A 24,967-nucleotide genomic window follows, 5' to 3' on the forward strand; every position below is an offset into this window, starting at 1 on the left:
CGTTAGCTACCTAAAAACATGTTTTTCCTAATGAAGCTTCAGAACTTCATAACAGGGTATCATCATGATACGGACATAATGATATGTTCACATAGGGGGGTGCAGAAGAATCTGACAGTTTTTTAAGAGGTGCAGATACTGATTGGTATAAATTGAGGATGAAAGTGTTCTGGACTTAAACACAAGGGCAGTTCTGACACAGAGGCATCTACTCAGAAAATTAATACATTTAATGCAGGGTAAACCTGTGGTGCACATTCCAGTGATGGGCTCCTAGGCAGCAGGCAAATGGCTAAAGAGCACAACCACATGTCACTGACTTTTAAGGTGCTATGTAAATTATCATCTGCATTCACTGGCAGCCACTAAAGAGACCTTTCCGAAGTGGCTTTAGTTTTCATGTATGTGCAGCTAAAATAGAACACCAGGAATCAAGATTTACCATGGCTCAAACACAGGTCTCCTATTTGTACAGCAGACACAGAGTTGGACTTTATGCTATTTATCATTGCAAAAGGAAGTAAGTATGCAAATGTAATTACTACATTCACCCCCTCCATATTGGAACTGCAACACATACTCCACACGATAGGCCTGCCCCACAGATGGCCATCCTTGGAGTAAGGGTGAAGGAGCAAATCTTTTGGTGCATGCAAGGGAACTTGACTCCATACCAGCTCTGCCAAAGAGACTGGGGGAGGAGGGGAAGTTGGTAGTTTCCTAAAAGAGGAGATGGGGCTGTACTCAAACCCATGAAGGAGACGTGCATAAACCAAGGTCTGCAGTAACAACCATGGTGAAGCTGCCAATAGTGTGCCACTGAGGTGATTTGGATTTTCTCTCCCCCTAGCCCCTCACATAGTTGACTACATATTAAAATGTCTTTTGTACACTGAAAGCAGATGATGAAATTCTACAGAAAAAAATTATCACAGAGTAAAAAAAAGCTGAATTCTGTTATGAGACTTAATTAACATGGAATGATGAAAACAATGAGGTCAGAACATTGTAGCTGGAAAATAATAAGCACACCTCACTAATATGGGTGTGATAGTCTATACCATCATGTTCACCATTTTTGCAATACAGTACTATGATAAATTTGCACAAAGTCTGCCTTGGGAGGTATCATTTGAAATGTCATAATCTGCTGAATATAATTAGCCTGGTGAAACGTGTAGCAACACTATGTGTGAATTTAAAAGCTCCTTCTATATGATCATTACTGAAATAGGTTGTGACTCTGGGTAATGCCCACAAACCAGTTCTTCGCAGACAAAGACACACTGGCCCGAACCAGGAGTTAAAAAAACTATCAGCTGCTTAAGTGTCCAGTCTCCAGCAGGGGGAAGAGGTAAACAAGAAATTTACATTTCATCACAGATATGGTCCAAAGTGCACATCCACAAGCAACTGCTTGTTGCCTGCACTCCAGCAGGTTGTGTGTGTGTTCAGTAGTGAGCTGGATAGTACAAGATGCACATTTCTGGGGGAACAAGGCTGGGACTAAGAAGTTGCTGGTGTTGCCCTGTACATAACTCATGAGTGCCTGGTCAGGGTGTGCATGTATTTAATCAGGAGTGGATGTTCTGACAGAAAAGCAGTGTATAAAGCACCCCAGGCTAAAAAATTAAGGGGGCACAGCTGTTCAACAGTCCAGATTGTACCCTGGGGGATGGCACAATAGGGCAAGGCAACAAAACATTCTACTCTAACCCCCACTGCATCAGTCCAGGCAAAATTCTCACTGATGGCAATGAACATTGTGCTGAAAGGGAACTACTGAAATGGGCTCTAGGTGTTTAGGTACCATCTTCAGGACTGGCCACAGTTCATGTATCTACTTACAACCTAGAGACCATCAATAGTTAAAAGAACAGGAGTACTTGTTAGAGACTAACAAATTTATTACTTAGAGACTAACAAATTTACTACTTAGAGACTACTACTTAGAGACTAACGAATTTATTAGAGCATAAGCTTTTGTGGGCTACAGCCCACTTCATCAGACGCATAGAATGGAACATATAGTAAGAATATATATATATACACACACATACACATACATTCCATTCCAGAAGGTGGAAGTTGCCATACAAACTGTAAGAGGCTAATTAATTAAGATGAGATATTATCAGCAGGAGAAAAAAAACTTTTGTAGTGATAATCAAGATGGCCCATTTAGACAGTTGACAAGAGGGTATGAGGATATTAACATGGGGAAATAGATTCAATATGTGTAATGACCCAGCCACTCCCACAAAAGCTTATGCTCTAATAAATTTGTTAGTCGCTAAGGTGCCACAAGTACTCCTGTTCTTTTTGCGGATACAGCCTAACACGGCGGCTACTCTGAAACCTATCAATAGTTAAGGTACTATATAGCAGCTGAAATAAACTGTACTTCATACAGCAGGTAAATCATTTTAACATAACTTCTGTCAACCATACACCTCATTTGGAACCAGAAGTACACAATCACACAGCAGAGACTCAAAAAAGGGCAAATACAGTACTGCGTTAAACGTAAAAGTACTAAAAAATTAAAGGAGAGTAGCATTTTTCTCCTGCATAGTAAAGTTTAAAAGCTGTATTAGGTCACTATTCATAGAATATCCGACACCCTGCTCAGGGCCAATCCCCAATTTTTGCCCCAGATCCCAAATGGCCCCCTCAAGGATTGAACTCACAATCCTGGGTTTAGCAGGCCAATGCTCAAAACACTGAGCTATCCCTCCCCCCCAAATTCAGTTGTATACTTGTGAAAGAACAGCTATACCGTTTTTGTTCAGACTTACGAACATTTCAGAGTTATGAACACCCTCCATTCCCAAGGTATTCGTAACTCTGGGGTTCTACTGTAGAAGTTTTAAAGAGAAATGAAGGCTTGCAGCTACTGTTAATAATAAACTGGCAAAGATTATATACACAGGCACAGTGGGCTGATAGTAAAGTTTACTGTAGCTGCAGTGAGTTTCCCTCCATTAGGATACAGCTACCAGTGAACATAAGTAAGGCTTGGGGAAATGGTTAAATATAAGCATAAATCAAAGTGAAGAAGCAGTCTAATATCTATGGCTTTAAATTTGCAGTTACAGCTACAAGTCCATATGTAAGTCAACAGGAAATGAAAGTACCTGTTTCAAAATACCATGCAATTATATGAGACAGTTGTGAGAAGACAATTACGCTACACTGTCCACAATGGAAAAATTACACAAGAATAAGGATTATTTTTAAAATATAGTCAATTCAGTCAGGTAATTAAATTTCTGCCTGTAGGATTTTTTGTAATAAATATATGTACAAAATAGTATTAGTTTTCAGTAAAAGTGGTGTAAAAGTTAATGTACCAGGATTATAAAAACAACATGAATTAAGCATGACACTCAGAAGTAATGCAGACACCACATTAAACTTCCAGTTATATGAATTAATGGTACATATTGTTATCATAAACAGTGTAAGTATTCACCCGTACTATCAAGTATATCAACATTTTTCAAAAGTGGCCTCTAATTTTGGGTGCCCAGATACCTAGGTACTGATTTTCAGGAGTTGCTAGCACCCTCCTTGCCTATTGAGTGTTGTTGGTTTTGAGAGAGCTCAGCATCTCTGTAAATAACCATTTTTCATGCCCAGCATGGGACAACGAAGTAGAGGTATCAAAAATTATGCCCAACATTTCAAAATCAGACTTAAAATAACTTTAGTTTGCATCACTGAATAGAGAAAAAAAGCTATATGTTAGATATAATTGTCATACCTCATTGTATACATCAGTACACCCTCTTCCAAAAGTACAGATTTTAAGGCATGCATTTAAACATGTTAGTCACTGGTAGTCTGGACATGAATGAACAAATTGTCCACTTTTTGAGTTGCCATTTCACTGCTAGTCATGCATGAGAGAAAATGTAACGAGGATCAGGGACTGGAAAAGACACTCAAGAAAAAACTAATTTGCAGCAAAAGATATATTAAGCAAAATCAATGTTGTGAAAACACCTGTTCAGGTCACATGATGCTCCATCTTGTGAATGGAACATTTCAAGGATTTTTGTTTTAGGCTGATGTGTGGACAAGTGCAGTACTAATTACACTGCTTAAATTAGAAACAGCCACCTAATCCTGATAGCAATTACGCTAGGTATGGAGAACTCTTTAGCAGAATTCATCCTCAGTTTCCTCACTCATTTAATACTGAATGCAAATGCACTCAAGCATGCTGTAAGCAGGGCAGCAATGTGGGCCCTAGAGAGATGCACTCAAGTGGTTGACAGTAAAGCCTTGTCACTATGTGCTGCTATAACAATATTGTGATTCAACAACACCTGTGACAATGACATTAATCATCTAGATGATTATCAAGTAGACAGGAGGGCAATGTAACTGCAACTGACATATTGGATGCAACTACTGTATACAAAACTAATGAAACAAACAATGCAGCTTCTGAAAGGGAGAAGGGAAATCTGGTTGTTACACACAGCAGGGGTGTGTTTAATCAGAAAACATATGGTGAAGACAGGAAACAAAATCACTAGAAGCCATCAGAAAAACAAAAGGGTCATATCATCTCCATGGACAAAGAATGATAGAAAAACCTCTTATCTAGCACATAAGAACCAGGAAAACAGATGTACAAAGCAGATATATTGTCTTTCCCTGAGCTGGGGAACTATACACTGCAGAAAAAGACAGGAAGTTCGTGATTAAAGAGCAGCCATCTGTCAAAGCTTTAATATGGCTGCTTTGGTAGAAAGGGTAGCTAGCTAGTGGTGCCAAATGGCATTGCATATCCTAGAGGGCGTATACCTGGGGACTAGGAACGGAATTGGCTATGGCCATCCCAACCTGTGTATCACTTACGCCCAGCCCAAAAGCCCACTGAAGGCAAAGCCAGCCAGTGCCGGAGGAAGCCATACGTTGCTGAACTGCTGCTCTACTGAGCATCCAGCAGACATTGTCCCTCCATATCACCCGTTGTACACCCCCTTGGCCCTCCAGAGCCATAATCTGGCCCTACAGGCAATTTAGCAATAATCTCAGGTGTGACTGCATTAACCATAATTTTAAAAGATATGACAGGCTAAATTCTGCTCTTTGTTACACCTCCTATGATCTACTGATTTCAGTGGGACTGCAGGAACACTACTAAGGCTAGAATTTGGCCCAGGATAGCCACACTACAATTGATCTGATTGGGCATCTCCTCTGTTTAAAAAAAAAAAAAGTATGTAGTCAATGGGGCAGGTTTTGGTATTTACATTGGTATAACTAAGCAATGCCATTGACTTCCTCAAGGTTCCTCCATAGTTACAATGGTGTATCCAAGATCAACATCTAGTCTTATGGCCTAGCCAATGCTGCCAATTTGCTCCAGCAATTTTTGATGTATCTGTGGGATGGGAAGAGGGCTAAAGAGGCCAGAAGATGCCTTTAAACTAAAGTGAGATTCTGCTACTCATTAAAACACTTTTAATAAAAATAAAAAATAATTTTTTTAAAAAAAAATGGAACATAGGAATTGCCAGCCCAGATCAGCCCCCAGGTCCAGCTAGTCCAGAATCCTGTCTCTGATTGTGGCCAACACCAGATGTATTGGTGTAAAACACACTCCCTCCTGCCCCCCTGGCCCGCACCCCACCCCCGATGGCAGATATGGGATAATCTGCCTCCTCACATAGTTCCCATCCTGATCCCTAATACTGAGATACTGGCTTAAACCCTGAAGCAGGAGTCTTAACATCCTTCCAAAAATGTTATTTATCTTAATAATGCTGGATATTCTTGTTATCCATATAATGTCTAATCCCTTTCTAAATCACACTACATTCTTGGTCTTAATTTCCTGTGGCCGAGAATCCTAATTATGTGTTATAAGAAAAAGTATTTCCTTCTTAATCAGTTCTGAAATTGCTTCTTTTTAATTTAGTGGAACATGTTCTTGTGTTATGAGACAGAGTGTTTGCTGAATCTTCTGTAACTAACAGTTCAAGTCACTATATGAACTATTTGCAGTAGCTGAGTATTTATCTGCCTTCCTATAACTGTTATTTCTATTGTGGTTTGTTTTTTTTTAATATGAAATGTTCCTTGGACTGTAAGTCACAAAAGATATATAGGTTTCCGTCTGTTAAGTAAAAAGAGAGATCAGCATAAAAATTCATTGAAAGAAATAGAAATATGGACCTAATTTTTAGAACAGCCTCATCCCCAGCTTCCACTGGTGCATCCAAACTCTCACCTTGGAGCACTAAATAGATTGTAAAAGAGGGTGAAGAGCTTGTTCATTTCAGCAACTGAACTCCTTGGGCAACCCTTAACTGTGCGTTTCCTGGTTTTTCGGAAGTTTGAGTTTTGCTCAACTCAAAGTTCTGCATGGGGATGACAGGCCACCAAGCAACCTCAACTCTGTGTCACTGTATTTTTTTGCCATTGAATTTCCTAGTTTTTTTTTTTTAACAGGAAAAGCTCTATTGTTGCTAGGAGTTAGTAGTAATTTAGGCAGCTGTACATATCATGTCTCTCAATTTGCATACCGAGACAACCAGACCTTCCCACCCACACACGTCAGCTGGACCCCATCAGCCCTGCTTTGGCACACTTTCCTAGCCGTACCTCTGATCCATTCAATGTGTTCACCCATTCAACCTGGCCCCCTCCCCAATACTTTACCCAGCACCCCCCACTGTCAGCAGGGATCACATCTCCCTGAAGTCCTCCCTCCCTGGTATAGAAACGGCAATATCCACCCCAACCCCCACCCCACTCCCTGATAGGTACCCCAGGACTCCCATGCCTATCCAACCCCCTTGTTCTCCGTCCCCTGTTATTTGCTGTTATTTCCCCCACCATATAACCTAACTGACAGGCAGAGCCTGGAGCAAAGGACAATCACGTTACAATAGATGGGTGCTCCTGGTCATGTTTCACAACGGTTGGAGGGTGTAGTTCGTGGCACAGCCAGTGAGAGAAATCACAGACAGTGTTTCTGTTCCAAAATCCTAACAGTCTTATATTTGAAAGAAAGATCTCTGGCCTCTGTCCAACAGACATTCCCCATCTCTGAAAACCAGTGTAGTGTCAGAGCTTGTAATGTTTCTATGGCATACAATACACATTTTTGGTCAGCCATTAACCTTCCATTTTCCCAATTAATGTTTTTCTAACAGTAATTAATAGTATTAATTAATACATGTGGTCACTGTAGCAATTATTCAGCCAAATCAGCAAAAACTCTCACAGCACCTGGACACAGTCCTGATGTAATCCAAATCTGCTCTCATATATTGTATAAGGAGCACATCAGGAATAAGGCCCAGATCATTTCCTCCCAAGTGAATCACCACAATGTCCAGTATACCACAACCTCTTAAGGCACAAGTTAGATGCTACCAGCTAGGCAAAACAACTATGGCCAATGCAGCCCACTTCTTTTCAACCAGTCAGCCTGTAGTCAACAATCCCCATGTCATGGTGTACTCCTTACTTGCTTCTGCAACCTTGTGGTCCTGGAGTTGTCCAGAATCCACACACTGGCAACCCTGAGAGTACCCATATTTCTTTTCCCTCCGGGTCAAGGACCTGTGCTGTCAGTTCCAAATCTCCATGCTGTCTCTCTTTGGAAAAACCACGTTAATCTGCTCCCAAATTAAGTAGTAGCCAAAATACAGATTTTCTCAAACAACCAATCAAAGGCCTGCTTACCACCTGTTCTCATTTCCCACTACCTCCATCACCGCAACCCTATCCCTGTTTCCCCATTCCCACCCTCCAACACACACAGATTGCTGTCTCCAACTCCTCTGCCCCCAATAGAACAAAAATGTTGGTTAGAGCGGTTGGTGACTATTCTGCTGTGTTCACTGTAAACCTCCTTGTAAATTAAACACACATTATAACGAGACAACCTGCAGAAAGAAACATGAGTTATTAAATTGTTATTGCACAGGAGCACAAAGGTTTGAACTACAAATATCAGGGTTTGTGTGTTCACTGGGACAATGGTGTCAGTATATTTCCTCTAACTGCCCAGCTAAGCAAAAAGTGACTGCATAGAAACCCTCTCACGTTTTTTCTTTGTTGGTGCATATGGAATGTAATAATTCCACAGTACATATCTATGCAAACAAAGAACATGTTCTTAAATACTGTTCTCAGGTTGGCTCCATCAAAGATTTAGTACAGAGGTGGGCAAACTACGGCCCGCGGGCCACATCTGGCCTACGGGACCATCCTGCCCAGCCCTTGAGCTCCTGGCTGGGGAGGCAAGCCCCCCGCCCCCTGCCCCACAGCTGCAGCTCGCCATGCCGCCAGCGCTCTGAGCGGTGGGTCTGCGAGCTCCTGCCGGGCAGCGCAGAAGCATGGCTGCCTCCAGCCGGGCGGTGTAGCCGCCCGTCCTGCTGCTCTGAGCGGCATGGTAAGGGGGTGGGGAGCGGGGGGGGGTTGGATAAGGAGCAGGGGCTTCCGGGGGGGCAGTCAGGGGACAGGAAGCAGGGGGCGGTTGGATGGGGCGGAGGATCTGGGGGCGGAGGTGGTCAGGGGACAGAGAACGGGGGGGTTGGACAGGCATGGGAGTCCCAGGGTACCTGTCAAGGAGCAGGGTGGGGGGTGGATAGGGGTTGGGGCAATCAGGGACCGGGGGGAGAGGTTAAGGGGGGGTCCTGGGGGGACAGTTAGGGGCAAGGGTTCCTGGGAGGGAGCAGTCAGGGGACAAGGAGCAGGGGGGTTGGATGGGTGGGGGTTCTGAGGGGGGCATGCGGGGCAGGAAGTGGAAGTGTGAGGGGGCAGATAAGGGGTGGGGGCCAGGCTGTTTGGGGAGACATAGCCTTCCCTACCTGGCCCTTCATACAGTTTTGGAACCCCAATATGGCCCTCAGGCCAAAAAGTTTGGCCACCCTGATTTAGTGGGTGCCATGCACTCCCTTGGATAAAAGTCAACAGATTAAGACCATTTTGACCACATTGATTCAATGGTGATCGCTAGGTCTTCGCAAAAAAAACAACAGCAACAAAAAAAAACACCTAAAAACTTTTTGGAAAATGACTGTTTTGGAGAAAATGGTGGTGGGGTCTTGGATCTCTGCAACACCTAGCTCAAATGACCCCAGATTTGGATCACCAATCCTATCCTGCACCCCACTGAGACAAACCATATTTTAAAGGAATACGACTAATCATGTCAATGTTAGAGGATTTTAAAAGGTCAACCTTGAAACAGATGTTATGACACAACTCAACTATAATACACACACCCAGGGTTCCTTAAAGTCAATGATTTTTTTTATTTAATTCGGATTTTTTTGATAAAATGTTTTTTGAAGAAAAAAAAACCATCTAAAGATAGCTTTAATTAAGATACATTATAGCTCAAAGATATCTCATCATGGAACAGGGGTTATAATTCTAATTCTATTGTATGAGACAACATATTCATGTAATGTTTAAGAGAAGTTTTGTAAATGAGTTCCAATAGTTCATGGATTAGGGACCCAATCTTATGCGGTTCCAGGGGCTTCTGTATAGATTATTTAGATTAATCTTTCTATCTACCCAATGGGACTCAGTGCTCAGTCTAGATGATATCATCCTGTGGATTTGTGTCTCCAGAGATAACATGCTTGTTAACAGCAAAAATGTTTTTAAATAAAATAAATAAATAATAGAGGTGAGAAATAACAGACCTCAACCCTATTGTTCCTCTGCAAATTTGTGTACACAGAGTCAATTCCTTACCTCTCTCTAAAAGTGCAAAGTTTCAAAAAATTCAATGAATAGAAGATTTTTGGGGGTGGAATAGATCTGCACAAGGAGAAGAAGTCTGGAAATAAATGTGAGAAGGGAGGGACAGGTAGTGGAAACAAAAGTGAAACTGAGCAGCATATTCCGGAAGTCTTGAGGTCGTTCTGCGTGTAGCCTTCATTGATTTGAGATCTACCATACCATTCTCTCACTAGAAGGGAAAACCTATAATGGCAGCAGGCTGTAAAAAAAAGACCCAGTTTGGGAATATTTTAATGACGTTCCTCTACCTGTGGGTAAGACAGGCATGCGTGCAAAATGCAAACAGTGCAACAAAGAAATGCAAGGCCTGGTTGCCCGAATGAAACAACATCATGAGAAGTGTCCCTTCTCAGGAGGAAGCTGCATTGAAGATGATGAAAGGAACACGTCTGAACATGCAGGATCTTCAGGTTGGTAAACTTTTTTATTTCATACTTCTCTCTTAAGGACTGCCTGTCTTCCTTCTGGACTATTCTTGAATTTTCATGTTTGAAAAAAATATAGTTGTTACTCTATGGTACTATCATTTTAGATGCAGTTGTGATAAAAAAAATAAAGAGCTGAAATAGGCAGATCTTCCTTTTACAATTTCATCTTTAAAGTAGTACTGAGTGTCAATGAATGCAATGAGTAATACTAAATGAGCAGTATGGTAATAATAATTAAATAACTGCATTGACTTATTTTGAGACTCCATCCTCAACATACAGGATTCTGAAGACTATCCACCTTGAAGATCACCGTCATTTTCTATAGTTTCAGAGTTATCTGCCAATGATAGCATTTCAGTCACATCATGTATGTCACATAGCCACAGTATATCACCTGTAGCAAAAAGAAAAAAAAACTCCATCATCCAGAAACAACCACAGATAAATTTGTGATAAGAACCAGCAGATTAGAAAAAGAGGTAATTGATGAAAAAATTGCCCAGTTTGTTTATGCAACAAACTCTCCTTTCCGTATGATTGAGAACCCACACTTCATTAATGCTCTTCAGTCATTAAGACCAGGATACAGTCCACCCAACAGAGCAGATGTCGCAGGCAAATTGCCGGATAAAGTGTATGAAAGAGAAATTGAGCAGTGTGCAAAAGGTCTAGAGGGTAAAACTGTTAACCTGAGTCTTGATGGGTGGAGCAATGTCCACAACGATCCTGTTGTATGTGCTTGCGTGACAACAAAAGAAAGGAATGTCTTCCTTACAGAAACAATTGGTACATCGGGAAATACACACACAGCAGAATACTTACAAGAAGTAGCAGTAAAAGCTATAACAAACTGTGAAAAAAAATTCATATGTCTAGCATGCAGCTTGGTCACAGACAATGCTGCAAATGTATCCAAGATGAGAAGAAATTATTTAGAAGAGAGTCCCAAGCTAACAACATACAGTTGCAGTGCTCATTTGATGCGCCTCCTAGACTCCACAAAGACTTCAGTGTTCCAGAAATAAAGGCTAATGTTGAAATTGCAAAATATTTCCATAACAACCACTTTGCAGCAGCTGCTCTGAAAAAAGTGGGAGGAACTAAGCGAACTCTCCCACAAGGCGTGTGATGGAACTCAGTAGTGGACTGTTTTGAGCACTGTATCAAGAACTGGCCTAATCTGATGACAGTTTGTGAACCAAATCATGAAAAAATAGATGGCATTGTCACAGCCAAAGTTCTCAACACTGGGCTTAAGAGAAAGGTTGAACACATGCTGAGTACCCTGACGCCTATTTCTGTAGCCTTGAACAAAATGCAGGGAAATAGCTGTTTTATTGCTGATGCTGTTGAAATTTGGAAGGAACTGAGTGAGAAATATGCAATGACAGAGTTCAGTTACAAGCATTAAAAAAACAAATGGGGCAAGCACTATCTCCAGCTCATTTTCTTGCAAATATTCTCAGTACCAGGGTCAAACCTTAATGGCTGAAGAAGAGGAGTTGGCTATGACATGGACATCCAGCAATCTTCCCTCCATAATGCCAACTATAATAAACTTCAGAGCTAATGGTGAACCATTCAAGAAATATATGTTTGCTGATGATGTTTTAAAGAAAGTCACACCAGTGAACTGGTGGAAGTCACTTAAGCACTTGGATTCAGAGACTGTTGAAGTGATAATCTCACTTTTAACAGCAGTAGCTTCTTCTGCTGGTGTAGAAAGAATATTTTCTTCCTTTGGACTAATTCATTCCAAATTGAGAAATCATTTGGGACCTGAAAAAGCAGGAAAGCTGGTTTTTATTTTCCAGATTATGAACAAACAGGAAAATGAAGGTGAAGATGACTGAGTTAGCTCCAGAAGCCAGTATTATAAGTTTCTCACATTGACCTGGCTGACATAGTCGGTTTAAATTTTGGGGTTTATATATTTATAATATATTTATAGTTAAAAACAATTTTATATAACTATTTTAGTTAAAAACAATTTTAACAAAAACAAACCTGATTTTAAAAAAACTTGAGTATTTAACTAAATTCAAAAATTCATATGCTTATTTTGTTAAAATATTCTATGTTTGCTGTTGAAGAAAAAAATCCAGAATCCATAACATTGTTGTTTTAGTTAAATAAAACAATTTAAATGTCTGTCTGGTGATGTTCTCCTCCTAATACAGCATGGCAAGAAAATCCTCCAAATATTAATGATTAACCTGTTGAATTGGAGATAGTTCACCTCCCAATGACTTCATAAATATCTGCTTCAGTTACCTCTGGTAAATGAAATAACTAAACAATCATTCATTTTCTGATATAGCTGTAAAACTGATCTGAAACTTTTTCAAAATAAATCGCTTTAAAAATGTATAGTGTGTACCTTCTAAAAATGAAACCTACATCTATCTCTGAGTTGTGAAGAATATGTATTAAGGTTATAACAACCAACAAGAATGCACTTTTATGTAGAAATCCATGATTAAATCGAGTCTTCCTGACTAGTGATTTAAATCAAATCTACCCTGCACATACCATTCCTGTTCAACTTGGGGCTGTCAGAAATGTGCTCTCTCAAATAAAGACACAGAGCAAGGATATGGGAAAAACAGCTGTAATAAACTATCACCTCCCATTCAGTCATTGCCACTGCTAGCAGAGGAAAAAACCTGACAATACAACTACTGCTGCTGGTAACAGTACACACTCTGGAGTTGCTACTAAACATTGGTTTGCAATAGGTGTTCGTAACATTGTCCATTGTTGGGCCTCAGTTAATGAGAAGTTCTGCTTGTTTCACTTGTAAGGAGACTGTGACAACCCCAGAAGAATTTTGTGCTATCTGCCATCTTCAATCAAAGTACTGCCAAGCTGCATTTCAAAACAAAGTGGAGACATTTCTCAACCTTATGGCACAATGTACACATGGGTCCTGAACAGTCTCTAGACTGAAAAACAAAATCAATTGAAAGGGATAATTCTGTAGCCACTAAAAGATAAAAATTATAATCACCCAACACACAGAGATACTATATCATGCCAAATACAAATGTGCTAACCTATTGTAGAGACCAGTGGTGTCCCTTGTTGTGACAGATGGACACTCTGTAGCCAAAATCCCCAGGCTGTATCCTTTGTGTGGTCTCCCAGGCAGTTCACAGCAGTGCAGGAGCTATACTATCCTTGGAGAGGTGCAGCATGCTATCTACTCTGCTCTGCTAGCCGCTGAAGAGAAGGACTTGGCTATGGCCTTGCTCTTATTCCACACTTTCAGCATCCAATACACATGGTTGCGGCTCTAATGGCACAGAGCCCCCTGCCTCCCACTTCCCAGTTGCTGATTCTTGTTGCAAAGCGGGGTGGAGGGAGGGGAGAATGCTTGTGCCTGCAATCGGTCCCACATTGTCAAGCATTTTTAGGTTTCATTTGATTTCATTTCACTCTTTCAAACTCATCAGTTAGGCTCCAATTCAGGGAGGCAATCCTAGTCAGTTCAACACTTAAGCATAGGCTTACAGTGACGCAAGCTGTTCTGAACAGAGATGCACTTAAGTACATGCTTGAGTGCTTTCCTCATTCCATTTCTAGTTTTTGTGCTATTCAAGGCAAAAATTTTGAAACTCTAGCCGCATGTCCTTTGTTCTGAGGTACCATGCAGGAAAAAATATGAGTATACAGCATACATATTTAATCTGAATACTTGTTATTTTCCCATTATAAGTTGCAGAATGTATTTGCAAAGTGTGCAAAGACCACAGCTGAGAGTGAAATGAGAACAGTGTTACTTCAGATGAGCAACATTGGTAACCAGAGGAGTGAAAACAAATGTCAACAACCTGGCAATATTTAAGCAAGCCTTTGGCTTAATCCTGCTCTCAGATACTGTATGCTGGCAAACATTGCTGTACAATCAGTTACGGTCCTTGAATATGCAGGTGATGTATCTGATTCTACAAGACACATGGAGATGCACATGCACATATATGCAATTTCATCATCAGCACAAGTGAAATGAATATATAGACTGAAAATGCTATAGTTATTCATCACCAAAACAGGAGGAGAGAGGTTTTAAGGTAAGTTTTGTTTGATAGGTTTCTTTAATTATTTTGCCCTGCAGAAAACAATATTGACAATGCATTGGTCATTTTTGTTAGCATTCAGCAGATTTTGACACAAAGAGGAATGCTCTGGTCAGAGGCACTAAATTAAAGATGTTCAGTGTCTACAGATGGAGGTTTTTAAATAATGGAAGCTGTTTTTCCTCATGCTCTCACCCATCCTTTATGGCAAATATCAGTCCTGCAACTTCCATGAAAACTTTTTATCCTATTCATTTCAACAGGGAGGCAAACTGATCCAGCAAAGAAATGTTTAACACAAAAATCAGTATGGATGGGTGCTTTGTAACATGGCACATCTGAAGAAGTGCCATGAAGTTGCATTTGAAGAAGTGGGTTTTCTACCCACAAAAGCTTAAGCCCAAATAAATCTGTTAGTCTTTAAGGTCCCATCGGACTCCTCGTTTTTATTTTAAAAACTGTGTATTATACCTATTTATGATTTTATGGTCATGTGACATTTATGTCTGTATTGGTATAAGAGAACTAGCTAATAACATATGTTACTGATTATATTACACAGACACACACAGACACAAACAAACACACCATTATTGGAAATTGTAATTCTGCTATAGAATAGTTACTCTGAGTATCAAATTGAATTTTTGGAGATAAATTTTCAAATATGGCCATCTGAGTTGCGCACACAAAATCTGCACATACAAAATAAGTGTCCGTATACAAACAGGTATTTGTGATGATTGTAGTTGGGGTGCACATATGCATGTATTACAGACTCAGTTTGGTGCCAAAGTCTGCTCCCAGCTTGTTTATGGAATTTTTTCTTAAAAAGGAGTGAGATAAAAGCTGTACAAAGAAGCTGCGGTATGAGTATAAGTAAGGGCAGAATCTGACTGGTTGGATTTAGACAAAAGGATGGAGAGCACACTTATCTCACAAAGGAACTACAATAAAGCTCCTTTTGTTTCATAACAGAAACCTACAATATATCATATATGATGTTGATCCAACATTACATGAAAGGTGCTCAAATAGCAAATTCTACTAAATCCAAAAGCCATCAAGATCCGTGACAATACAAATACACAACAAAGTAGATTTTACTAGCTGAAGGCTCTCTTTTCCACTTTATACATTTTGAGTAGAAGCTTTAAAAAAAATCTGTTTAAAACTCAGTCAACTTTGCTGTAAAAGTAACATATCTGAGCTCCTGATAGAACTTTGGTGACAGTAGCACTGAAATTACTGTTGGAATCTGCTCTCACTTCTCCTGATATGGTTCATATCCCCATTCATCTATCTCCTCACACACATATCCTCTCCTGTCTCCAGCTCTGGCGTGAGACCCCCCACACCTGGCTTTTCTTAAGAATAAATTAGCTAAATACATATTTTTTAAAATGCTATGTAAAACTGGAACTAGAAGCACAATGAATCAGTTCACATACATCTGTTCAATACCATTGTGACCCTCAGCCACAGGGCTTATTGGTAATCAATCCTGCTCCTCCAGGAAGACTGCACGCTATGTTGTCTGAAGACAACAGAAGAAAAGCTATTGGGCAACTGCAATGTAAAGACAGATGGTCTCATTTTTACAGTATTGTAGAGCCTTGGACTGTATGAGGCAATTAGTGTAATCAAGGTAATTCTGAAAGGTGTTAATATTAGTGAAGTGAAATAATTTATTTTCATAACACTGAAGAGAAATTTGAATTCAAAAGAGTAGCATTGGGCCCCACAGGGCTAAATTCTGCCCTGTGAGTAACCCATGCAATCCTGTGGATTACATTGGGGTTGCAGAGGATATAATCAGGACAGAATATATCCAAATAGATTTACTTCTGCAATACCAAACAGTCTTTATATTTCTCAAAGCTTCTCTTAGATGTACATCATGAATCCATGCATAATATATACATTATTGAAAGAGTATCTCAGACTAATGTCTTATGGTGAAGAAAAGTCTTGCCGTTCAAATAAATGACATGCTTTAACAGGCAGTTCTCACTGATTCTGAAACCTGCAGAAAAACTGACTACACGCTGCCAAAGGCTAGATACACTCAGCACTGTCAGAACAAATGCTAATAGAATACTTTGTGGTTTGTTACACTGTGGTGATGCCTACTCACCAAATTACATTTCATGCGCAAAACAAACCCACATTTCATCTCCTACTCCATCAAGTATTTTTAGTAATCAAAGTGGCAGCACCAAGTATTTATCAATGGACTATGAATCTTGTCTTAACAAAATATTGAAGATTAAAGACGTTATTCTACACCCAATTTTCACACAAAACTCCTATTAAAGTTAATGAGACTTCTACTTGATGGATGAATGAGAATAGGATATGGCATCTTTATTATTAAAGAAGTTTAGATGGCTTTTGGTTTTGCAGTGTATTTATCAATAGGTGACACTCCTGGTATGAAGTCCTGAATGTACTAGCACGTGTACTCAACTCAGACTTACTACCGGAACACCATAAAATAAAGGGATTCCATAGTTAAGGCTGCTTTGAAAGTTTCATTATGGCCTTAGGGTGAACCCATCTAAAAATTAACTGAGTAAGTGATTCGCTGGAAATATTTGATGTAATTTTTTTTAAGTTTCATAGTTTTCACAGAAGTTCATACAAAATTACCCTTGTACTAATTTTGCTGCTGCATCATTTTTCAGCCCATTTCTTCAGCACAGAATATACTTTAAACACACAAACTGAGTAGTAATGTACCATCTTTGCTATTAACCAAATTCCACAAATGAAGCTGGCAGATAAAGATGCAAGACGAGGATTTATCAGTGCCGCCCAGACTCCCTTCATTGAGCAATTGGTAATTTCTGCTGCTATCTACCTGCCTGCCCTGAAAGAATTAGAGTCAATTGTTTAGAGAAGACAGCAGCAGTTCCTTAAATGGTATGCTAACATTTCCTATAGCTTGGGGGAGCACAGACAGCAGCATTGGACAGGAGAATAAGGAAAAGGTGTGTGGCCTCTTTGAGGGCTAGAAAGCCAGTGATTTGCTGTGGCAACTTCAGCCCAGGTCAGAGTGGGGACACTGAGATCTCTCCCCACCAGATGACCAGAACAGGGGGGTCTATTTAGGTCCACACTGGGGCAGGAAAAGCCCTCTTTTACCAGGATCAAGTGGAACAGCACTCACCTTCCCACCCCTGGGACTAGTTAAATACCGGGGTCTGCCATGATTTGCTGTGTGAATTATGCTAGTTGGTCCTCTCTCAGTGGCTGGGAAGGACTTTTTTCCTCAATGCCAGATTGGCCAAAGTGACGTGGGGGCTTTTTTCCTTCCCACAGCAGGTTGGAGGCTCAGTTTGGGTGAACATGAAATGGGGCGGGGGTAGGCTGTGATGTTGCAACTCATTATGTAGGCATGGAGAGGATGTCAAGTGCAGGTACTCCGTAGCGAAGGAACACAACAATCAGGTGAAATGGACTGGTAAGGGATTTAGAAGAAGTATTCTTTAAAGGAGTGGAAACAGGAGGAGATTGGGGCTCCTATGAGTGGTCCGGGAGGGAGCCAAACCCCTCCCACCCTCCATAGCCCCCCCTTAGACCTCATTTAGGGGGGCCTTGGCGGGGTCCCAGTAGCAGGTTGGCTGGGGACCATGATGGGTAAAGGGGCAGGTATATGTAAATGACTGTGGCATACCTGCATTGCACACTTATCTGCCAGGTAGTCCCAGACATTTAGGAATAAAGCTGCAGACTAATTAAAGCACATCCAGTGTCTCCTGGCCTTCTTCCTGCATAGCCGGACAAAGAGTAAGAGCTGGCCTACAGGCAATCAAGCTCTTCTACCTCAAAAAGAGTGACATTTCAGCCAGGAGCAGGGGAAAATTGTCCTCACATCATCAACAGTGCAAGTAAAGTTTAGTTTTCTAATAATCACACTTTATCTGAAACTTAAACTATGTTTTTTGGTAAGCACTTGCATCATCATCTTTCTTGTTGTAAAAACCATAATGGTTGCTTTCCATACACTGAATGTTAGTACCCAACACCTAGACATTCTAAAGGAATAATTACGCTTTCTTTTCATGAAGATGTGCCTACCTGTTGTACAGAAGAATATCTGGCTTCCAAATCTGACCATCAGGAAAACGAACATTCTTCACTCCGGGGTAGTCCGACATGTTCCATTGTAAATAGTAATCTGTCCAATACTGACACAAAGAAATGTGTTAGTGTCACTTTTTTCCACTCACTGCCTCTCTCTCGGGATTATCTAGCCCCAACCAATCAAAGTTTATTTTTATTTTAAAAGTATTATTTAGCTTCAGACAATGTTGTTTAGAAAGAATGATTTTAGCCACCTTGAAAATAACATGCAAAGAACAAAAATCCCATTTTTAGTGTAGCTGTTGCGATCGCATGCAACAGCCTTCAAAAGCAGGTTCAATATGCTTGTATTCTATTGTTCGTGCTGTCTTGAGCACAAAATTAGAATAGAACAGATTTTTTTTAATACTAATACTAATTCCAATCACATTTATCTTCTGAGACATAACTTGGATAGTTCCTTTTGTTAAAAATGACTGGATTATGTAACCATTTAGAGGCACTTTGGGTATAGCAGCCAAGAGTCTCTTCTGATAAGGGTTACACTACTGAATTTCCAGCCTCTAAATGAAACAATGCAAATCTACTACAGAAAAGAATGTCTGCTATGAAAGAGTTTCAGTCCATGTTTTCCACCTTCAAAAAAGAATGTTAATTGCTGTGGTTTTGCAAACTATGGGCCCTATCCTGAGACATGCTGAACACAACTCCCATAGATAGCTGCTCAGCCCAGTGCAAGCAACAATGGTCAAGATGAGGCTTTTAGTTCAGGGTTAGTTAATCCTGTGTTGTTAGAAGGTCTGGATCTGTCACTCTTTAAGCAATGAATGTAAAATGCATTAATGTCAGGGATCTCATCTCCCATCATCAACTGTATCACACTTTGACTGCAATAATTTTAGTGACCATTTTTTAGGAAATGAGTCAAAATTGGATAAAATAACTGGCCAGAAACATCACACAAATCTTTCCAGAGGTTTGCAAAAGTTCAGTTCACTTGGTTTTTAAAAACTGTGCGGGCACAGCTGCTGTCCTGGTTTTGTGCCACGAGCAAGGTTGTTCTCACTATATTTGGCCCAGACACATCACATGGAAACATCCAGACGAAAATTCAGAAAAATTCCAATAAATAGGTCAGGGTTTCAAGACCCGCTACTGCTCTCCATAAACAAGACAATCCCTTTGACCACCAAGCTGCAAGCAGCTCGCTCACAATTTGTGGTAATCAGCAGACAGGAAATTTGGGGGGGGAGGGGAGTAAACAGCTTAAAATCAGATTTAAACTGTGCTTTTCCATAAACGTGTGTCTTAATATTGAAACCGCGCTCCGTTACGTCCTGCGCAGCATGAATAAGTGTGGCAGACTCAAACCCACGATGTGTTTGGCTCATGTTTGACTATTATTCTAAGAATAGCTGCACACCAACTGGTCAACAACTTTGAGAGGGAAAAGATCACCTCAGTCTTGAACTGTGTGGCAATAACAGCTCTTGGGAATACTACAATTTATATTTTTTACATACATCAAATTTTGAGACTACATCTGTGATACCGACATGCTTATCCAACAAAAGGATGGGCCACGTTATCGCCTGCACTGTAGCCACGTTGCACCACACTGCCAGCACAAAGAAGCCCTAAAGCTGGCCTAGCCAGCCACCAGTGGATCACCCCAATGTAGGGGAATCTTCCAGTGGCACAACTGGCACAGCAGTTCCTAATAGCTCCTTCTAGACAGCACAGAAAACGAGGGACATGACCAGCGGCTTTCCTGTTATCTAGCATTTCTTAGTTGCTATAACAGTCCCTTTCGAAAAATCCTCTTTGCAGCCATTGTAATTTAGAGAGGTCCTTGGGCTCCTCTAATTTACAATGGGAGACTAGTCTGGCACACTGACAACCTAAATTTGGGGGGAGCAGAAAGGTGGCTTCAAGTTGGGCTGTATGCTTCTTAGCTGTAGACAAAGAATCTAGAATGCGTATCTGGCTCTTTCCTTGGTTTTTAAATGAGTATGTTCACTATCAAGCCTTTCTAGCATTTCCTGTGTAATGACCTCTCATACACTTAGCTCATCATGATAAACCCAAAAAGGTAATGACTACTCTTCTGCCCACTCTTGTACAATTGTCTCCTTCAGCTTCTGCAAAGCTATATTTGAATGGGGTTCAGGCTTTAGCCTGTCATATATGCTTTTGTGGCCAGAATTATGACGTGTGTCACAGTAACCTCAAAGTCTTCATCAATATTATTCAGTACAGAAGACCTTTTAGGCTTAGTAGGTCCTTGTAGCCCTAAGTCACCTAAGCACGTGCTTAGAGTTACTGCTGAATTGGTGCCTCAACAGAAGTTATTTTCCTGGTTACCATTTAATATCAAAGACTATCATTACAAGAAGGCAGCAATGGCTTAGGGGTGGCCTGTTCCCAATAGCGCTGCTGCCAAGCCACATGAAATTGCATACTCAGAGCTTTACAGGTTGATTAAATCAAAGTAAGGCATGCAAATAGCTTTTGAAGTGTTTTATTTTCTTGACACTGAGCTTGCACTTCACCCCATATCAACTGGCATTTTTGTCAGGAAGCAGAGGCAGTACCCATGTACGCAGTGGGAAGGGGTGATTATAGTATGATACATGCGCATACCATGAATCTTTGAAGTGCATCTTTCCCTTGTGGCAGTTTTATCTCACAAAGAGCTTCCACATTTTTTTGGTAAGGTTTAACATTGTGTTCACTGAACATGTGGACAATTTCCTTTTTAGCTCATATTGGCAATTTGCTTTAACTTGATTTGATTTCTCTCATAGTTTCTGTGACATTTTACATACCTTTCATTATGCATCCCCCATTCCCCTGCATTAACTTCCACCCAAACTAGCCATCAGATATCTCCCATATAATACTTCAGTACTTGCAGGGCTGCTCCAAAGCCAAATGGTAGGCTTTTAAACATAGACTTTCTAAACAGGACATTAAATGCACACAATATGGAATTTTAATCATCCAATGGCACTTGCCAAAAACTTTTGACAGGCATTTAGAACAGAAAAATTTTTACCTGGGGCATTCTGGAAACATTATCTATCATTCTCATGGGGTCACAACCAATTGCTGTGTTTAAATCTTTAGGGGACAGACAAATTCTACTTGGGTTTACCTCCCTCATCATTCTCCTGCCCCAATCAGACTCCTGTTACTCACATTCAAGTTTTATTTTATTTTTTTAAACATTTTAGCTTAACAAAATTGTGTTGTTAGAGTAGCACTGTTTCAAAGTGATTAGTTTTGCTGCATGCTGTACATGTGACACCACGTACTGGACACTTTTGACTTTTCTATAGTCATCGCTCTAGAATTTGCTGAAATATGTGCTTTTCACCCTTTGGCTAATTTGTTTACAACACTATCAGCCTGACGAATGATCCAAGCAGTATGTTGTTTGCTCCTTTAGCTCTACAGATGTCAGTTGCTCAATGTAGACTTAAACCAGGATATCTAAGTACCTTTGGGGCCTCCCCCGCCCTGCTTATTCCACTAACAATTCTTTTTAATCAAACAGTCTGAATTGCTCAAGTTCCACATTTTCTATAAGCTAAACAATTATTTCCTGTCTTCCAATTTCTGCTAAAGCACCTTACCTATGCCAGTTTTTATAATAACTGCATTATGCCTGAAACCTTTTTGTCATTTTTAACTTGTCAACTTCCGGATCCTTGTGAAAATAAATATGATTTTTTTTTGGTCCCTCCCCTTCTTGCAGTGTGTAGCAATGTTGAGTCTATTCCTGCATCTGGATTTTTGATTGAGTCTACTAGCATGGACAAATATTTTACATGTGTAAGCAGAGTATGAATGAGCTCTTCCCTGACATCTAGTGGTGAGCTGTCGAAAAGGACTTCAGGAGCTGATCGTATTTGTATGGACACACCCACCTTGCCTAGGTGCTCAGCATGATGGGATTTCTTGCCCAAAGGATCACTTGTGGCTGGTGCTGGATCCCCAGTCTCCTTGTCATTGGGACAGGCGTAATAAAGTGTTGTTATCCTTGTTGTGTGAACCGAGGGCAGCAGAACTGTACCTGGCATACGCCAATGGAGGGACTCATCATCAACTGAACGGCACTCACTAGGCAGGGGACATGGGTTCCAAAGCCCAATCAGCTGAGAAAAGGTGTGGCTAGGTATTTGTACCTGGTGGTGTGGGCCCTCTGTAAGGGACCTAGACACCACTTGACCCTTCCTCTCTCCAGGTATAATGAAAGAGCTAATTGAGAGTCTTATTACACCCTGCAGAGCTGAAATCACTGATATCTAAGTCTAAGCATTAGACCTACTTTGGGATAGTGTCTCTATTGCAAGACATTGCCTACTGTGCACCAGCAGTGAGGCTCCCCCACTAACAGCTGAAATCAGTGAGAGCTGTGTTAAGTGGTGGGCCCTGAAGACATCTTGATGAGTCAGCAGCTGGTGGAGAGGTGTGGGCAGCTGGTGGAGAGGCGTGGCAAGCAGCCAGCAGGGCTCAGACTCTGTGCTTGCGAGAGGGGAAGTAGTGCCTCTTAGAGGCACCCAGGGCATGGTGTATAATTGTCCCCGGTCACTGGGTGGGGGCTTGAGCCAGTTTTGTGTTGAATTGTTGAAAAGGAGCACCTAGCTACTGAACCCGGCCCTTGTGGCTGCCACATTCCTTTCAAAACAATGTGTACTTGCTGGCTTCAGGGAATTAATTTTAAGCTGTTTTGATAGGAAGTACTATCCATTCTGTATTTCATTTTGATCAGAGGTTCCCAGACTATGGTACACAGAGCACTTGGTGGCTGTCTAGGCAACTGGCTGGTTACATGGTGCTGGCTCTCCTTCTCATTTCCAGCTACTAAATTGCATTAAACGATAGTTAGACGTTAAATATTTTCCTATTACTACTTTCCAAGTAAGCAATTTCTGTAGTTGCCATATGGACATGATGTGATGGTGAATGGGCAGGAGATGGTCCATGAAAGAAAATCTATTCATTAAAATGTGGTCCACACTAGGAAGAGAGTTTGGAAACCTCTTACTTAGTCTAACTGGGTCAAATCTTCACACTAACATGTGCTCTTTTGTGAGCATTCGCCTTAGGCATGTGCACTATGGCATTTGCACACCCAAATTGTGCACACTTTTTAAAATTTGAGGCTAGATTCTCCAAGATATACTTGGTGCACCTGAAAATAGGGAGCAGCTCTGGGACCAGCTGAAGTCCCTCCTGGGTCCTGCTGTAACCTAGAGGATATTCAGGGTTACTCTTGACTATCTCCATGTAGGAAGGGGATATCCCTTAATGTAAAGCAGGAGCAAGAGTTTAATGTGCAAATATCAGGTTTATATTTTTTACCTCAAGAGATGAACACTTAGCATTTAGGCACTTGGATGATGGACAGATAAACATATATCAGATACTGCTGGTATCAGTAATTATAATCAGAAATATAAGCACCTTTTATTGTCGAATCACACAAATGCAGTGAAAGTCATTCTTCTTAATCCACACAAGATAACATAATAGAAAGATGGCCACTGAATTCAATGGGTTTTGAATCAGGCCGATCTATGAATTGTATTGTTATTTGTTATCAGACTAGCCATACAAAATCACTTACAACATTGATTCTTTTACTGTTCATATAAACTTAGTCTACACATTGGCCACAAGCAGCAGTTACAGTATTGATAGTAAACAGCTGATCTGGGAACTAGTGTCTTCCCTGCACCATATAGAATACAAGAACAAATAAATGAAAAGAAACTTAATCTGACAGTGTAAAAGAATTAAGAATTCCCTTAGGAAAAAAAACAAAAAAATAAGGAAACAGGAAGAAGAGAAACATAAAAGACAAAATAAGTAAATTATAGTCTTTGGAAAATGAACTATTGTTTCTTATCCTGTGTTTAGAAATCACAGTGACTGATGTCACTGCAACTCAGAGCGGGAAACAGATTATATTTGACAATTTTGATCTTATTGTAAAACTACTGTGTAAGTAGCATGAGCTGACTGCTTCCTCCACATCAGCCTCTCTTTGTGAACAGATGTAACAATCACACTATCCTCAGTAGCTTTCCAAAATTGTCTTTCATTTGTATCCTAAGATCTGCCAGAATGAGAGAGGCACTCTATAAAAGTTATAGCAAAAGGAAAAAGATGGACTCTCAGAGAAAGAATTAAACTGAGTGAGTTTATCATTTTGAGTAAAGCAAGAGAGATCAAATTTCTGCCGACACAACAGAGTTGTTTTGAACAATAAAACTGTTCTGTAAACTACCACTTGAGTTCAGGTTCTCTGTTACAAGCAGCAGTTAAAGGAAAGGAAAGTTCCTATCCCCTCTACAGAAAGTGGAGGGAGAGCTCCGCATCTCCTCCCCCAACCCAGTCTCAGGAAGCACTGACAACCTATGGCAGTCTCTCCATCTAGTGGTATGAAGTCCCTGCCTCATCAGGCAGGAGAGCAAGAAACAATAATCCTGAGGGCTCTCTCTCACTGGAGGTACTGCCCAGGGAGGTGAGCATCCTGTTCTGCATGTGTGAGCAGAAGCAAAGCACTCT

At 40.7% G+C, this 24,967-nt stretch overlaps 1 protein-coding gene across 1 annotated transcript in view; it reads right to left on the reverse strand.

Moving 5' to 3' along the window:
* CHRFAM7A (CHRNA7 (exons 5-10) and FAM7A (exons A-E) fusion) overlaps positions 1–24,967 on the reverse strand; it is a 94,786-nt gene that overhangs the window by 16,033 nt on the left and 53,786 nt on the right. Inside the window, exon 4 of the mRNA XM_077828317.1 lies at positions 18,383–18,492. Within this exon, the coding sequence (XP_077684443.1) occupies positions 18,383–18,492 (110 nt within the window). The remainder of the gene's footprint in view (positions 1–18,382; positions 18,493–24,967) is intronic.

The sequence above is a fragment of the Eretmochelys imbricata genome, chromosome 10 (assembly GCF_965152235.1).
Source record: "Eretmochelys imbricata isolate rEreImb1 chromosome 10, rEreImb1.hap1, whole genome shotgun sequence".
Lineage (NCBI taxonomy): Eukaryota > Metazoa > Chordata > Testudines > Cheloniidae > Eretmochelys > Eretmochelys imbricata.